Source organism: Schistocerca piceifrons, chromosome 1, assembly GCF_021461385.2.
Source record: "Schistocerca piceifrons isolate TAMUIC-IGC-003096 chromosome 1, iqSchPice1.1, whole genome shotgun sequence".
In the NCBI taxonomy this organism is placed as follows: domain Eukaryota; kingdom Metazoa; phylum Arthropoda; class Insecta; order Orthoptera; family Acrididae; genus Schistocerca; species Schistocerca piceifrons.
Window position 1 is genome coordinate 294,429,935 of NC_060138.1, and position 19,214 is coordinate 294,449,148.

Here is a 19,214-nt window from a genome sequence, read left to right on the forward strand (position 1 = left end):
ATCTGGCACTAATGCATGGAGAGTTGAACTGGCTGCTTCTGTGTCATAGGACTGTTTTACAGCTTTAGATTGACTGTCGAATCTTTGTGGCAGTTTCCTCTTCATCGTCAGTTGAGGTGGCTTATTTGGAATGTCAAACAGTGTGGGTACTGCATTCCACGCGAGTTTGTTATTGTCTGCGTTCATGAACTGGTTTTGTTCGAAATGTAGCGAACAAAACCTAATATTATTATACAGGTAAACCGGGTCTTTCTTCATAAGGTCTTCTCGTCTGCTATTAACTAGCCGTTTTTTTTGCTCCTAAAACGAAACATTCATCATTTATACACATATATTTGCAAGTGAATCCTGACGATACAGTTTAGTAAATGATGGTATATACCTCTCAGGATCCTTAGGAAACCTAAAAAAGACGGCTGTGGTGTCTTCTGCCTATTGCTGCTGCAATTTATTGCGCTACAAACGCTCCCGATGGTAAAAACCATTGTATAAATCAAAATAAACAATCACCATTCGCTTTCACGATCGCGCCGAACTCACAGTTCAACCTACCGGGCGCTTGGAGCGCTGCTTGCGCTGAAGGCAACAAAATCGAGGCGAAGTATCGCGACTGTTATGTTAGACTGTGGTACAACTTTTTATGCAGAATAACTGCGTGCTATGAATGGAGAAGTAAGCTCTCTGTGTGCTGAAACTCTTTGACATGCATCGTTTGTGAGTTGTAGAACTCACTGTGTAAAGTATATTATGTGATGATAGTCTTTGGTTTGTGTACGAGAAGCATGCATCCTTAATCTGTGTGTGCAATGGCAACAGAAACTCCATATGATGACTCGAGTGACGCCGAATCAGGTGCGCAGTGTTGTTGAACTCTTTTTGAATAATTTTTTTCGTTCTTACTGTTACTATTCTAATGGGAGGCAAGAGTAGATAGTGTTTAGATTTCTGTAGAAATATAGTTCAGTAAGAATTTATAAATTGAAGACGTTGCATTGACTTAATTTTCTGCCGTTGACAGCTCGAGATTCTGGTTCGGATTCCGAAAGTGATGGAGGATCGAACCGAAGCAGTAGCAGAAGTGGTAGTCCTGCTAGTCAGCACGGAACAGCACCGACACCCGGCAGAAGTTCAGGTGCAGAAGATAGAAGTGACAGTGAAAGTGAGAAGGGCACTGATGCTGCTTCACCATCCAGGACTGGTACCGCAGGACAGTATTCACCGCGATCTGTGGCTTCTGGAGGTGATGCTTCTCCCCGGTCTGATGAAGGTTCCCAGAGCCCACAATCGAATGCAAGCAGTCGAAGATCTGTAGGTTCTGTAAGCCAACATTCAACACATTCGCAGCGTACACAGCGCTCAGCAGTTAGTAATCAGTCTCCACGCCAGTCCCATGCCAGTAATCAATCTCCACATTCCAATGCTAGTCAGCATTCCCCCTATGCAAGCGATCACAGCCGTTCACAAAGTCCACAGTCTGCTGTGTCTCAAAGTCCACGTTCTCAGAGATCACAGAGTGCTCATTCGCAACGATCACAAAGCCCAGAGTCAAGAAGATCACTGAGTCCACAGTCCAGAAAGTCACGAAGTCCTCAGTCCCACCGTTCTCCAAGTCCACAGTCTCACCGTTCTCCAAGCCCTCAGTCTCACCGATCTCCAAGCCCACAGTCACAACGATCTCAGAGCCCACAATCTCAGCACTCACAAAGCCCTCAATCCCAGCGATCACAAAGTCCAGCTTCCCAGAGATCTCACAGCCCTCAATCACAGGGATCACCTGCTGCAAGACGCTCACGAAGTCCACAGTCGCAGAGATCCCATAGCCCACAGTCACAAGGTTCTCGGACTCCTCAGTCACGTAGATCACAAAGTGCTCAATCTAATCGTTCTGAAAGTCCACAGTCAAGACCACAAAGTGCACAGTCACAACATACCCAAAGTTCAAGGAGTCGAAGTGGATCACCTGCTGCATCTCCTCGTTCAAATGCAAGTGGCCATTCACGAAAGTCACAAGCAGAATCTGTTCAAAGTAACAGATCCAGATCTAGAAGCCGTCCAAAGAGTGTAGTGGAAAATGGTGAGAAAAGTGATGATGAGAAAAGCAATTCAGCATCCAATCATTCAGGTGCTGTAGACCACAATGACAAGGAATCAGTGAGAAGCGGAGTTGCTGCCTCAGATGAAGAAAAGTCTGGTAATTTTTTTGCACTACTTTATAGTTCGTGCATGCTGCATATATCGTTCCTGTTTCCCTTCTTGTGTAAGAATTGTATGATGTTGCTGTTTTATTTATTCTTTTACCTAACATAGGCTTGTGTAGACTATGATCCCATCCTTCAGTATTTACTGGAATATCAGAAATTGATGTTTTTTTGTCATTTGTGTGCATCTGCTTGAAGTAGGTGCTGGAGGTTTATCAGTTTTAATCTTCATTTGTTATTTTTTATTTAAAAATGCAGATTCAGTTAGCGTAGATCTGCGTTGAAAACTTGTCAGAGAATATTCTTCTGCTGAAATCTTTTTCTAAAATTTTTATGCATGCGATATGTAATTGCTTCTCTTTTGACTTTCTTAGAGCTTTCGGCCTGTGCAGATAGGTTATTTTTATATATTCTGCATAGCAGTGCACACTGACATAAGTGTATAATCCTTGAAGCAATCCCATCTCAGAGAGGTCAATATTATGATTCAGTGTTCCACATTATATTGATAGTGCGAAGTTTATGATATTTTGAGTATCCTGTGGCGACAGCATAAGTGTTATTATAAACATTATTAAATGCAAAAGTTGTAGCTCTTTGCTACCATTTATTTGTTTTGTTCATGTAAATATTCTCTCACGATATAATTGTATTCAAAGCACAATGAAGACATCTGGTTCAGATGTACTTACACATAGAATATAGGCCTATATGAGTGTTTTTATGAGAGTGGGACAGATGATCAGTTGCAGCCTTGCTAAAGGAACCATCACAGCATTTATGTGAAATGATGTAGAAAAATCACGCAGAAATCATACATCAGAATGTGCAGACAAAGCAAACTCCAGTCTTTCAAATATGAAGTCAGTGTCTTAACAACTGCACTGCTTCATTTACTTGGTCCCTATTTACAACATACTTTTGATCGCATCCAGTCAGTACAAGGTAACTTATAGCATAAAAAATGCTTTTACACTTGTTCTTTGCATCTCTGTATGCTAACACTACACACGCTATGAACACCTGCTGGTGACCCCAGGACCATTAAAATATTGCTGTGCTGCTTGCACTGTTTTCGGCCTGTTTGGAGAACTAACTCCAGAGCCATAAACATGTTACTATGCCCCATGCACATCTCCACAGGCACCCTTCAGTGTATCCGGAAAACTGAACCAGCATCCCCCCACGAAGAATGAGATGTTTAGAGATCAGAAGAATGACATGGCATTAATATCATGCAGTATTAATCATGGCACATGATTTTGTTGTAAAAACATTTCTGTGTGATCATTGTAATGTGACAGGGTGTTGTGGTTGTTCCTTCTTGTTATTAATCCCTAGCTCTATTAGTTCTTAGGCAGTTTATTATAAAATCCCAAGTAGAAAATGCTGTTTTAGAGTTGTTGCTTGTTTTTTCGTGGCAATTGTAAGTCCGAACTTGCTCTTTTTTCACAGCTAGGCGTAAGTGTAGGGCTGTTAGTGAAATACTTTGTACAAATGTTTTCCTTGATGTACTCAACAGATTGGTAGCTGTACCCATTTGTTGCAGTGATGATACCTAGTTAAATAATTCTGTACAATGAGCCTGATTACTTCTTTTAGTTATTATTCTTAAGGACGTTTTCTGCAGTTTGAGGGAGAGGCTAGTAGTACTGGTATGTCTGTTGCAGGTTTTACTATATAGCCTATGCATTTACATAACCTTTAAAATGGAGAAATTTGTTGGCTGTGAGAAGTTATGTAGAGCCGTAACTGTTTTGTTTGTTTAGTATGTTTAAAATGTTTCTGAACCAACATCATATACAAATAATCATGATATTCTAGCTAGCTCAAAGCTGAAATATAACGAAACATCTTGACTATTATCTCTATCTTCATCTTCAAGAGTCAGAAGGCAGCAAGGTACTTCTGATCAGATAGTGTGAAGCAAAGCTTACTTGTTTAGCAGTCATTTTGTTGCGCCTGTCTGCAACACATCTGCACTGTGTGGTGACTAGCAATCTACCATTTACATAATATTATTCCGACCTGGATTTTCCATTTTTGTTTATCAGAAGAGGAGCTTCAGAACTGATACCAGCTGCCAGTTTTTACCATTAAGACATGTCTATATCATATAAATACATTTAGAGCTCTCATACCACCCTGAAAAAGATATTCTGGAAGTAATGAATGTGAGAAGAGCAGTTGTGGGCACCTTTCAAGAATACTGTGTAAAGTGTACTTCATTTCAGGAATGATTCAAGAGCAAATAAGCACAGCACTGCAGAGCCCCACATCGTACAAATATGTGTTGAAATCATGTTGTAGCATACCCTCATCGGGTGCTACCAGTTTTTTGTGTGAATATATTCCATATATTAAATCCTGTTGTCCACATCATATATTTGGTGTTATGCTGAATGAGCTCAAATGTCATGTACATATGTATCCACACAAATAGTGTAATTGAAAACTTCTTGTGCCTGATGACAGTTAATAACAGTTGAGACTGGCACCAATAAAAATTCATTGCAGCTAATAGTGGGTCAAGAGGAATGTTAGATAAGAGTCAGCAGCTTTAGCCAGTGACATAATGTTAATGGCTGATGCCATATCACCTTTTGGTGCATATAATCATAGTTTTGTTGTTTGTTGGCAAAGCCAAGGAATGTGAAAGCAAAAAGGAAAAGAAACTGTTTGTGGTGACACATTGATATGGAGCTTAGTTCAAGGTATAGGTTAGGTTGGAAGGTGACAGTTCGATTGTGAGTTGGTGAATCCAACAAACATAGTATTTAAAAAAAATAAAAATTTAAAAAAACGCACAGTCTCTGGTGACAGACTGACCTGTAGCTTAGCCCATAGGCTACACAAAAATTGCTAGTAACATCTCCCGTTACAGTCACCATATTATTTACAGAATTTGTCGCATGCTTCCTATGTCTCTGGTCAAAGCTAACTACTCTTACTGAACATTCCTCAATATCCCTGATGGTGTTACAAAATGATTTTTGAGACTGACTATGTAAATCATAAAATTCTAATGGTGATACTGAAATTCTATAGTGCTAAAGGCATTTCCTTTGGATGAATGGAGCGATATCTCAACAATAGAAAACAAAGGCACTGAGTGACAATTGACACCACAGTAATAAAAATGTGGTATCAGTTGTTAATGAGAGCCTTTGTGTAATATGTGAGCATAATTGAAAAAGCCATTGAAATAAAAAATCACCAATAGCACCCCAAGTAGAGATGATGGCCTGAAACTCAGCATGACTTGGCATCCAGCAATTGCGCAGTTGAAGCAGGCACATCAAATGCCAAGTCAACGTACACCAATGTATGGCAATGCCATCCTGATTAAGGTTTTCCGTGATTTCCCTAAATCGCTTCAGGCAAATGCCGGGATGGTTCCTTTGAAAGGGCACGGCCGATTTCCTTCCCAATCCTTCCCTAACCCGAGCATGAGCTCCGTCTCTAATGACCTCGTCGACAGGACGTTAAACACTAACCATCACCATCATTATGGCAATGCCACGAGCACCAGTGATGTTGCAGCCAGCAGCTAGTGTATATTAGGGTCATACCAGCAGCCCACTGGCAGTCATATCATTTGACAATGGCCAAGGAATGCTTGGTCAAAAGTTTGTGTGATTTTATTCCCTTGTATTTAGTTTTCACTGATTTTACAAAAGGTGTATTAAAATGTCACAAATATAAAAATTGGGATATGCAACAGATCAATCTCCCACTACAACCTATATTTCACATTCGTATTTGTAGGCTTTGCCAACTCTCACCCAAACTAGTCTGTTCTATTTGCAACAGTCAGAATATTGTTTCTTCTTTGAAAGTTATCTTCAGGAGTTAAGACTTCCTTTTGCAGGCCTTTGTAAGATTTTTTATAACAAAGATGTCAAAAAACAGTGGTATGGAAATAGAGCACACATTTCCAGCACAAGAATTCTTTAACGAAAGTCAGTCTACTCGCTTTATCTAGCTGAAAACAGTTTGCATATGAAACAACATATTCATTTCACTCACTAATACACATACTTTTCTAAACATTACCATGCATTGTGAAATATCTTACGTAAGTTACAGATTTTCAGTGCATAGTGCTGGATGAGTTTAAAAAGGAACAGAGGTCAAAATTCTGTCCAGCCATCCAGATTTTGGTTATCCTAAACCACTTAGTATGGTCCCCATGACAAAGTAATGCTTCACTTCAAACCATGATTTAGTCCATCGTAGCTTGTGCTCCATACCTAATGGCTTTGGTGTAGAGTAAATGTTAAACTATATTTTGATAATTGAAAATGTGAAAAATTAGTGACAGTGAATGTTTATGAAGGCATCAAGGTGTGCTCAGATATGTAGCATAATGGTTAAGGCAACTGTTTGCAAAAAGCTGGAAATCTGGGTTTAAGTCACAGTTCGGCATAAATTTTCTAATCATTTTGAGATTTATTTATTGAAAACTGTGTATAAACTTGAGACTTTCATTCTGCAGTACACTATGGTCTAACCTAGGGCTGAGATCCAATCCAGCTAACACATACTGCTGTGTGTGTGCATTTTCAATTAGCAGTGACTTTCCATTTGTGAGATTGATGAAGCTCTAATATTCTGAGATTTTACAATACATCATATAAGGATTCACAGAAGTTCCAAGTAGTTCTGTATTTTTGTGTGTTCCCTGTACTTAGAAAAATAAGATTAACAAAAAATGGGAGAGAAACATCTTGAGATGTAACACCATTATGTGCAGGCATAACACTTGTTCATAATTTCATAGTGGAAACATGTAAGAAGAGACTGGCGAATCAAAAAGCCTATGTTTATTTCAAACCTAGTGAAAAAGTTTATTAAACCTTGGGTAGTTGACGTGTGCAAAGTCAGTTGTCCATTGCCGAACTGATTGAGAAGTTGATGGTTTGCCTGATGTCTGCTACAATATCAGTAACACCTATGTAAACAAGTATTGTGCATCTCTCTTAGGGAAATAGCATCACAAGAGGGAAAAGAATCACATGCATACACAGCATGTATTTCAGGAAGAAGCTTCCTACAATTGTGGATTGCCACACTAGGAGCAGTCAAAATCATGGTTAGTAGACAGTTTCAGATTGTCACTTAATTCAGTAGTAAGAGTATGTGTTGGCTAGGGTCTGACATTATTTTCAGCTTTTGCTGTAGATTATAGAAAGTGGGGAGGACATTTAGCTTCACTCACATGTCTCTACATGTCTGTCTGTCAATTTGATTTCGTGACTGTGAGTAGTTCAGATGCAGTTTTCTCAGGCTGCTATATACCATAGGATGTTATTACAGGATGGGGACTAGCAATGTTGCCAGAGCACTCAGCTGTCTGAATACTTGTGAAATACACAGGATCCCCCCCCCCCCCCAATCCAGATGAAAAGCCACCTCAGAAACTATTTATTATGTACTAAAACAGACATGAGATCAACTAAGGAGAGTGAGAGTTCTAGGCAAAGCATTCACACCAGAGACTCAACTTAACTTGCTTTACAAAATCAGTCTCCTTCATCAAAAAAACAAAAAAAAAACTAACCATTGGTATAAACGCAAATTAGATAGTACATAAATTTTCGACCACACATGAAACATGTAATCGAAAGACAAGGAGCCCATGAGATGTAGTATTTATAGCAACAAGCAAGTATTAGGTCTAGCACGGTGTAAAATGAATCTGACTGCAAACTTATGTCAACAAGATTAAACCACTTAGGTAACTTCAATAAGTATGGGATGAATTGGAACATTTTATTTAAATCTGACAAAGATAGACTACATTGGTCAAAGTTAAATACATCAGTCAAACTTGTGATAAACGAGCACATACAGTAATAAAAGATTGTGTTAAATGTAACATTCAGAGAATGCTACAGATACAGAGATTATGAGTCTCTCTCTGCAAAAGAGTGTGTATGGGCATGTAGTCATAAATCCTCAGTAAGCACTGTGTGTGGAGCTTACAACAAATTTCACAGTAAAATATGAAGTTCTGCTCCTATGTAAAGTCAATGATCAGATTGAAACCTTCATCCAGTAGATCTGTTTAACAAACCTGAGTAAAGCAGACAGTAAGCCAAAACATTAAATTCTCCGTTCACACATGAGGATCCTCCCACAATATCACTGTACGACCTTTACACAAACTCTCAGATGGGTAGCATTGAAAGTGTCTCTCTCTGTATTGAAAAGAAATTGCAGCTACTCAAACCAAGAGCAGATGACTATTGTCATTCAGAAGTTCCCCATCCATGCTCAGAAATTGTCCATCAGTAGGGTTGTAGGCCTGAAGCAGCATCTATGCTCAGCCTTTGTCCATCAGTAGGGTTGTAGGCCTGAAACAGTTGACTAGTGCCATTCAGGGATTCCTCCTCCATGCACAGCCATTGTCCTTCAGTATGGCTGAAGTTCTGAAGGTGACAGGGGAAGGTATAGTTCCAGGGAATGTCAGACCAGTACCACCTTTCCACTTCTTTTGCAGGATCCTGGGGAATATTGTAAGCTCAAATGCTATGACATTCCTGCCTCTATCAATGGGTCAAAATGGGTTTGGTGAAAACAATTTGCATGAAACACAGCTCCCTTTTTTCCACATTATCATATAAATATTACATGTAGACAAACAGATAAAAACCATCTACCTGGGTTTCCAAAAGATGTTCTGCACTGGACTACATTGGCAACTGACAAACGAATGTACAGTGACACAGTGTGTCCTTGCAAATATACAATTTGTTCAGAGATTTTTAATTGGTGGGACCTAATATGTTAAAGTAGATGGCAAATGTTGGTTAGAATAGGATGATTGGGGTCGGTTTTGAGGAGCAGAAGGGGTGAAATGAAAGAATAATTTGAGAGTGCCTAGCAATCAGACTTACTGCATAGGAAAATGTACTTTAGGGGTGAGACACTCTTGGTGCTACCAGCAATGTGGGTAGAAAGCAAGTGTCATGTAAAACTAATGAAAGTAACGTGTTCTTTGGCTGTTTGGTGAAAGCTCTCCAGAAAGCTGAAAGGAAATGACTATCTCATGGCAGGAGCTATGGTACTCTTCAGCAGGGTCATAGTCTACCCATAACCCCAAAGTGGATTGGATTCATACATGTGTTAAACACTCAGTTTCACAGAGACATTTATGACAAATAACTAAAGCAAATCATAAGAGTTAATTGTTGTCATCGTGGCCAAGTGTCTGTACCATGACTACTATGAAGACAATAATTTGTTTTTTACTGCTGTCTGTTAAATTATTGATTTCCTTTTTTTAATTTAGTGCACTTCAATGGTGTTAACTAAAAGACATAATGTGATTGACAGCAGTACAGAGCAAATAATTTAAAATTCACATCTTATGGAGAAAAAAAAATTACTTCCCAGTTTTTGTTATCTAGTGACATCCATTATGCCTTAATATATACATTTTAGCCAAAACATCACAATTAGAACTTATTGTAGGGGAGGGCCATTCTTGCATTTAAAAATAAACATGTCCATGATATAAATAATCATATATTTACCATGTTATCTGGTGGAATTGCTGAATATAAGTGCATCGAAAACTTATTAGATCCCGATGAAGGCATCAGTTACCTGGCAGAATTCCTAACTCACTTGATCCAGCTGAAATTCCACCGCATAACTTAAAGTAATTTACAATAGAAGGAGGACCCATTTCACAGTTGTACAAGATTGTGTGTAAAGATGTTGAGCAATTTAACTTCAGTGTCAATCTCCACTAATATATCCTACTCAGATGTAGGTGGAAACAAAGTTCAAGATCATTGACATAGACAGTGACATAAAGATCAGTGGAACACACCAGGCAGTTCCATTTTTTTAGTGACAGCAGAGTTTTGTAGTGAATGGCTAACCAGAAGGAAATGCCAGAAGACAGTACAGGTTGCCTAAAGTGTGATAAATCCATCCAGGGATTTTCCAGATCAATAAATGTAAACAGGCAAGGTCAGTCTCAGAATAATTATATGATGCATAGGCAAAGGCTACATAGACTGACAAGCAGCTGGCTGCTGTATTTGTCAGTGGTACTCCATCAGTGGCCACGTCTAGCTCACTGCACCCTCACAGAACTGTGCTGCCTCTCTACGGCTACAAAGCCTGAGGATCTTTGACTGGATGTCTTTATCTACTCGGGCTGGGTGGGGAAACGAATCACTATTAAATACAAAAAGTATACACAGTCTGATGTACCTCCTTTTAGCTGTAACAGTTTGCAGTTTCCAGTGTAACTTACGTTCTCGATTACATTCAGTAAATTAGAGGAGCAGTCTGTTGAGTACCATGGAGTGGATTTAATGCTGTTTTTCCAACAGGCAGCTGTATGTATCCTGCTCAAAATTGCATTTATTTGAGAATTTACTATTCTTACAGTGAAGGAGAAACTAAAAATACTGTATAGAATCAAGCTTTGTTAAATTAATATTACTGTGATTTTATAAAATGTTTTACAGTATTATTCTCTAAAAAAAAAGGATGTAAGTAAACTGTGTTTGTTCATTCATTCATCATGTTCAGTAGAAACCATCAAGGAGGAGATCTTTCGCTGATGTGGAACAAGTCAAGGTGCACTTTAACTAAAGACGGGTGTCCTAGAAACCTAATCTTTATACTGTACTAACAAATAATTATCTCTGTACCGTGTAATGCTGTTCTTGCTTATGCTATCTAAATTTATTTTAGGAAATTAGCAAGATTAGAACATTCATTGTCACATGACAAGTTATAACAATCATTTCATTGGAACATTGATGACACATCAATGAATGTAGTTCTCTGCCTGCATAGTCATATGTCATTATATTATACATTAAAAGAAGGTGTATGCATGCACACAAGAGCACATTACAACAAAAAGAAGGCCGTTGCTTTGAATAAAGTTTCTGTCTCTTCTGTTGTAGTATAGAGTTACTATTCATGTGCTATTATTAGCTTGATGTTTACGTGGTTACAGTGATATTTTTCAAAGGAATGATGCAACTACATTTGCAAATACCAAGTCTCATGTACACTAAATGACTACTTGTAAAGCTACTTAACAATGAATGCTGCTATTCGTCTTGTAGCCAACAGAACTTTTAAATCCCTGAGTCTAGCCATTCAGCTAATTTGTAGAAATAGTGGCTAATGTAGTATGTTTTTAATTTTCCTTGAAATTAGTAGGGATTCCCTATTTCTTGTTTTATGTTAGGTGGGAGTGTGTTGAATATTTTGCCACCCAAATAAATTACTACTTTCTGAACTCAAGGCAAGGAGGGGAGTCTACATGAAATTTATTTTTGTGTCTTGTATTGTGGACTATGCAAATCATACTTCAACTGAAGCTGCTTTTTATCATCAGCAACAAAAACCAGTAAGGAGAAAAGTGTTGAAAAATGAGTGTAGGAATCCCAAGATCCATGAAAAGTATTTTGCAAGAGATAGTTATTTGTTCTTACACTACAAGCAGATTTCATACATCTTCCTATTTGATATAAGATAGACATACAAACAAGTAACTGAGCAATGCTGGGTAATCAACTAGTATTGGTATGAAGTATGCAGTGACATGCCATATGATGTGGAGATGTAGATGTACACTTTAAAAAAAGTCCAGAAGTATGTGCTGGCAAGTAAAGTCATTTGTCACAGCTAGTTCTTTAAACATGAAATCCAAAATGTGTGTCGGGATGTGTGGATAGTGTAAAGATAGAATAGAGGTATATCAATTTAGTGTCACTATTTTCTAATAATAGGTACATTTTTACTAGAAAGAAAAAGAAATTACATTTCTTTTATAATTTTCAGTTAAAGACAAAAGTGAAGATGAAGATGCTGCAAGGGCATCAAGAAAAGATGACAGCAGTGATGATGAAAGGAAATCACACAGTGAGAATGAAAGTACTATGGAAAAAGACAGGTAACAACCATCACTGTAATCTTTAGCAGCAAAACTTTAAGGAGCCCACAGATAGTCCTTTCAGTTATAAGTAAATGTAGTTCAGAATGTTGATATTTTCCCCTGTGTTAATATTTTGTATAAAATGTCCATCTAGTATTTGCTTAAAATACCAAGTTATATTTACAATTATTTTTTGTATTGAATTGTTATTCCATGTCTTAGTAAAATAAATTTTGATTGATAGAGTGATCAGAGAGATTCCGTATGTGGATATTACGTAACTTACATTGAAAATAAGTGTGTGATTCCAATTTTAAAGAATACTTAAATGAACAGCTTAAATATCGGGACAGATAAAGTGGACCATTTTCAAGATTATCAGAGTTTAAACAAGAGAGGTGGAACAGTTGATGTGTTGTGTGTGTTCAAAGGTCCGGTTTTAAATGATAGCTCTAGGAATATGCTGCAACCACATACCACTCCCATAGGGATTGTGAGGATAAGGGTAGATTAATTACAGCATGCACAGAGGCATTTAAACGGTTATTTTTTCCTATGCTCCAAACTTGAATGGAACAAGAAAAAGCCATAATAACTAATACAGTGGGACACATCTGCTTCTATGCTCTTCACAGTGGTTTGCGGAGCATGGACGTCGATGAATTAACATTCCATAGTTTTATATATGTGTCACATAGGTTTTCAAAAATATCTTCAGGTGATGTATTTGACATTATTGTGAGGTCTCCAGCAAGCAGATCTGAATGAGTTCAGATCACTAATTGGCTAAGGCAACATTATAGATTTGCAAGATATCTTTAAATTATTTTGCATATCTAGTACACATTATACTGCATATGTACAGGGTCTCTCATTTAGCATGACATCCGAAATAACTTCTCATGCAGAAGCAAAATAAAAAGTGTATCACGCAAATGTTTAACTACGAGTGGGATATTAACCAGCAGAATTTCTTTTTTTAAATAGCACCTTATATTTTTTTATTCGATAATGTTGTTTGTTAATTCCTCTGTAGTAGCTACCGAACTTTTGCTGGCTATGTCTTGTATATTACTTGTGGACAAAAATTAGTTGGCATGGTCAAGAGAAATGTTAAACCCTGTATATTTTACTAACCAACAGTGTTATTGGCTTAATTAAATCTTTTATTTGCTGTGAAGAAGCAACATCAAAAGAAACACCTCCCACAGATGAGAGTATTAAAATCCTAATGGTTAACTGTCGAAGCATTCGCGACAAAGTGCCAGAATTTGAAGCTCTCTTGAAAAGCGGTGAAGCTCGCATAATGCTAGGAACAGAAAGCTGGTAGAAACCTGAAATTGATAGCAGTGAGATTTTTGGGGAAAATTTAAGTATATATCAAAAGGATAGGCAAATGGGAAATGGAGGTGGTGTATTTGTCACAGTAGACAAGAATCTCAAATCCACCAAGACAGAAATTGAAGCTGTTTGTGAAATTGTTTGGACAAGACAAAGCATCAGGGATGGACATAAAATGATAATTGGATCCTTTCATCACCCACCAGATTCATCTCCTGATGTAACAGGAAACTTTAGAGAAAGTCTCAGTTCACTTGTACATAAGCTCCCCAATCACACTGTAATCATCAGTGGAGACTTTAATCATCAAGAAAATTACAGTTTTGGTTGTGATAAGACACATTGTCAAACACTAGTAAATGCCTTTTCTGAAAACTACCGACAACAGATAATTCAGAACCCACTCATGATGGAAATATATTGGATCTAATTGCAACAAATAAACCTGACCTCTTTGAGGATGTCCACATCGAAAATGGTATGCTGTTGCATACCATGTTGCAGTTGTGGTAATATTGATTACCAAAGTACAAAAGATAACTAAAACAAGTAGAAAGATATATAAGTTCAGCAAACTAGATAAAGAATTGGTAGTGTCATATCTCACAGAGGAATTTGAAACTTTTAGCATAGGCCAAGAGCATGTAGAGGAACTATGACTGAAATTTAAGATTAATTACCATCCACTAAATATGCAGTAGAACAGTCACTGTCACTGTAAACAAACTTCTATAGAAACAGAGTACTGCATAATAGGTGTGAAACAAAGTATAGGGCTATAGACAGAGAGGTGCTGAAGGAAATGCGTTTGACTTTCAAGAGAGTTCAAGTGCAGCCTTCAGTGACTACGATAGCAGAGCATTGTTGAATTGTATTTCACAAAACCCACAGAATAAAGGCTGCTTATTTAGTAAATACAGTCGTAGTCAGATTTAAGTTTTAGTTATGCAGTATTTTCCACTCCAGTATGGACGGGCCTGCTCCATACCAGCAATTCCTTCTGTCATCAAGGAATGTAGATTTGATGTGATCTCTTTAGAAGATCAAAACAGGTCGTCTAGAAATAAAAATTAACAACTTAAATGAGACTTTGTCTGTGTTTACTAAATAAGATATATTAATAGATAGCTGTTTGCCTGGAACAATGTTCCAAAAAAATTTTTTGTATGTTATGGCTGTTAGTGGCACCAACATTAGTATTCAGCCCCAAGCGAATGAGACAGGAAATAAAATTGAGGGTAGCAAAGCAAAAGCGGAAATGCTTAACTTCATTTTCAGATATTCGTTTACAGAGAAAACCCAGGAGAACTGCCTCAATTTAATACTCGTACCAATGAAAAGATGAGCAAAATAAGTATTAGTGTCAGTGTTGTCGAGAAACAGCTGAAATCATTAGAAATGACTAAAGCTCTAGGGCCTGATTGAATCCCTATTAGAGTCTATACTGAATTTGTGGCTGAGTTAGGCCCTCTTCTAACTATAATCTGTTGTAGATCTCTCTAACAAAAAACTGTGCTCAGTTCTTGGAAAAAAGCACAGGTCGCACCTGTCCACAGGGCGGGTAGGAGAAGTGACCCACAAAACTACCATCTAGTATCCTTGACATTGATTTGTTGTAAAATCTTAAAACATCTTCTGAGCTAAATCATCATGAGGCAAGACCCAGCTCGCACTTTTCTCATATAGATGATGGTGTAAGGTGTATACATTATAACTGGCCATGCTTTCCAACCCGCGTTTTGTGATAATTAAGCCAGCTGGAACTTGAACTCACTTAGTGAGCCGCCACATAGAAATTCTTCCTACGTGTTATGTGGAGATGCTCTCATAGTTTTATGTCCCCTTGCAGAGCTGTAGAATGCCATCAGATTCTGAAGATGCAATACTACTGTCTGTGTTTTACGCAATGAAGCAGGAAAAAGCTTTTTGTGTAAATAAATTTTACACATGATGCTATTAACATGTGTTTATTTAAGAAATACCGTAAAATGAACTTCTTTGCCCAGATTACGAGCCACCTATTAACAGTACAAGAGTGTGGTCTATTGCATGACTACACCAAAAGGCATCCTATCAACGACTGCCGACTGTGGCACGTAGTCTGTGACTTGACCATACAACCAGTATGATTCATATAAGATCTTACATCTTTAGTTATACCAAAGTCATTTATTAATGTCAATGTTTCTTGGCATTGTAAAATTACTGAAAGATAATATTTATGACCCGTAGACTCCTCCTAATGTCTGAGTGGCAAAAGGCAACTTTTGCTAGCAAATATTTATTAATAACAATTACATGATTTGTGCCAGATAAATAATGCACTTCCCCTGCGTATTTCCTTGCTGACATCATGAGTGATTTCTGCATCCACTACTCATCCCACTGGCTTTGAAAGCTCCAGATGGCCAACCGCCTCTGCTACCTGACATGGGACCCTACCAGTCATTACTTACTCCATATGTACTGCAGTGCTGATACATTCACTTCACGTTTGTGAAATGGTGAAACTAGAAATAAAGCAAAATGTACTCTTACCTGCAAATAAGTGGTACCATACACATCCCGTTCGGTAACTACTTTTCAAAATAGTGATCCTTTTTTTTTCCAGATAAAATAAGAATTTTGGAAACATTAGAAACATGGTATATCAGTTCTTAGGAGCAGCATTTGTACCATAGTTCATTTTATTTTATGCCAGTTACTTCAAATATTCTTGACCTCTTCAAGTATGATTTAAGTAGTTTGCCAGAAATCTTTACGATGCAAAATCTACTGGTTTATGAAATCTTACTACATTTGCACCTACTAAAACAGCTTTCCTAGCTTCTGGTTATTAGCATTTGCATAATCTTTGAGTTTTGACTACCTTGCTCTCCTAAATTTTAAGTACAAAAATCTTTCAAAATATCACATTAATGTATATCAACAAAACACATTATACAAAATACTTCAAGTATGATCACAAAGGCAAATTAACATTAGCTTGACACACTTATTTAGTGAGAAGCCCTATTAGTCACGAGCCAAAATTGTTTCTCCTGGACGACGTGTTTACATTGCTTGATGATTCCAGCCATAATTTGCGAACAGCATCTCTGGTTGCTGACTTGTCGTCAGGCTTGGTTATCAGTGCACTTCATCTCGGGAGGTGTGCTCAGAATTCCCTATGTTCTCATCATCAAGACATCAAGTATGAATACATGAAACAAAGACACAGATTTTAGAGCCAAAGTAATAATAATAAATTACATTTCCCAGACATTAGATTATTTGTTCTAACTAACTCTACTGGTTCTGCCCATGTGGCCAAAATTCAAAAATTTAATCTACTACCACCTTCATGAATTAGTGACTTCTTTTCAAATAATTATTATGTAATAAACAATTTGAAAGTTACATGACAGCCTATTAATTTGATTAATTCTTGAAAAATTATCATCTTTTTAATTACTTTATTGTTTACGTAATTGAATCTTTAATAATAACTGTTAACTGTTGGTATTAAATTATTTGGGTTTATATTGTTCGTTTGTCTATACTTCATAAAGGGTCACTATGTTTACCAATGTTGCAGTTGTGAGGTATCTCTGTTTACATCATGTGAGCCACATCACATAATCATCTGGCTTGGCTATTTCATAATCTGTCTGTGCTCTGCACACATCGTAGCCTCTCTCCACCTATGCGATCCCTTTAATGTCCTTGCTGATGTCACAATACGCCAGCACACCACGTCCTCTCGAGGTTCAGTCAATCCCTGCCTTTTTTATACAGACGCATAAACTGAACATATGTTATTTCAAAATACTTAGAACTACTTTCTCTCTCAACAATTTAATAGAACTATTATTTACAATGCATTTCATGGTCATGTCTGTGTATTTCACAGTGTATATTCATTGTTATCTTACTAGAGAGATATTCTGTCTTATAATAGATATTCAGACACTTCAGAGTGTGGAGGCTTCCCTTCAGTTATCACAGAATCTCTTAACGTCGACTATATTGTATATGCCTCTTACCACATGGCGGGACTCTGGGTATGCAACTTCCACTACATTAGGATGTGGCATCCTACAATGGTCCTTCAAACATTTCATAAAATTTCTTTATTTCATCTACTATCCCTGAACCAACCTCACTCTGATTCTGATTCACTTTTCTCAGGGAAATACCTTCCTCTTTATCTACTTCCCACTGAAAATACTTGTGCGTTCTTTTTATGTGGTGCTTATCATATACTTTTTCTTTGGGACTACTTCATTTTGTCAAATTTAATTCCTCTCTGAGAACCGTTTACCATAAGGGTCATACTGCCATTTCCTAAACCGATAATTACTTCATGGTCCACCAAACAAATCTGTCTCTATTATTGACTCACTACAAAGATTTGAGACCACCATAGCACTAACCTCCGATAAAATTCCTTGAACGTTTATCTCTAATAACACTTGATTCTTTATTTTCTGAAATTCTCCTCCTCCTGCACCTATAACTGTAACTCGTTGTAACGGCAATACTGGTACCTCACTTCTACCTCTTATTTGACCATAAAGCACCTCTGCTACAGCACATAATTCGCTTCCTGTATCAGTAACAGCAATTGCATTAATTCCATTAATTTCCAGATTACAACTGGTTGATATTCCTCTTTCCTATGTATTTCATCTTCTTCAAAAAGAACTTCTCCATTACCCCCAAGACTTTCCCGTATGAACCTCTTCATAGTTAGTGCCATATTACTTATATGAGCTTGTGTTCGCACCTCTCACAAACTGCTCTCTAGTTTTCCCTTTTCTGGAGTCACCTTTCTTAGTTTCTGTCTGCCCTGTCATCATTGTGTCTCGTTTTTTCCTTGATATTGCCTGTTACTGTGATTGGTTCCACCCTCCTCTACCATGTCTGTTAAAGCCATTGCCATGCTTCTCTTTTTCTCTCATTATATTTTCTGTTACGTTCCCTACGCCCATTATAGTTTCTGTTTTGTTCCTCCAATTACCACTTTCTCTCAATCTCCAATTTACTCCTCCCTAGCCGTTACTGGATCTTTTCTCCCCTGAAATTGCATCTAGGTGGTCTAAAGTTTGTAAAATATCTTGTTATCTTTTTTGATATCCCTATTAATTTTTCCTGAACACTGACTGGTAATTTGACCAAACTACAGCAATAAAGTCTTCTCACTAAGTGGGTTATTTAAACACAAGGTCTTCTCGCAGAAGACCACTGAGCGAGGTGGCGCAGTGGCTAGCACACTGGACTTGCATTCGGGAGGACGACGGTTCAATCCCGTCTCCGGCCATCCTGATTTAGGTTTTCCGTGATTTCCCTAAATCGTTTCAGGCAAATGCCGGGATGGTCCCTTTGAAAGGGCACGGCCGATTTCCTTCCCAATCCTTCCCTAACCTGAGCTTGCGCTCCGTCTCTAATGACCTCATTGTCGACGGGACGTTAAACACTAACCACCACCACCACCACCACCACCACCACCACCACCACCATCTTCTCGCAGAAGCTTTGAAAATAATCTTTATACCTATTGTACCCAATGCCTAAGAAATTCCTCCCCTGGAAGATGCAGTTTCTAACATTGCATAGAGTTCTGTTAGCTTAGTATGTGTCTAAGAATTTTTTTTAATAAATTAATTATACATTTGACGTGATTCACCAGCTCTCGTTCCCCATAAAAATGCATCTCCTTCCATTCTACTTTTAATACATCCTATTTTCCTCCTCTCATCCCAGTCTTCTGGTTT

At 37.8% G+C, this 19,214-nt stretch overlaps 1 protein-coding gene across 1 annotated transcript in view; it reads left to right on the forward strand.

Annotated features, from left to right (window-relative positions):
- The first annotated feature begins 695 nt into the window (after positions 1 to 695).
- Positions 696 to 19,214, forward strand: part of LOC124792794 (another transcription unit protein) — a 56,137-nt gene continuing 37,618 nt past the window's right edge. The window contains exons 1-3 of the mRNA XM_047257969.1: positions 696 to 852; positions 1,019 to 2,191; positions 12,024 to 12,135. Coding sequence (XP_047113925.1) covers positions 807 to 852; positions 1,019 to 2,191; positions 12,024 to 12,135 — 1,331 coding nt within the window. The 5' untranslated portion in view covers positions 696 to 806. The remainder of the gene's footprint in view (positions 853 to 1,018; positions 2,192 to 12,023; positions 12,136 to 19,214) is intronic.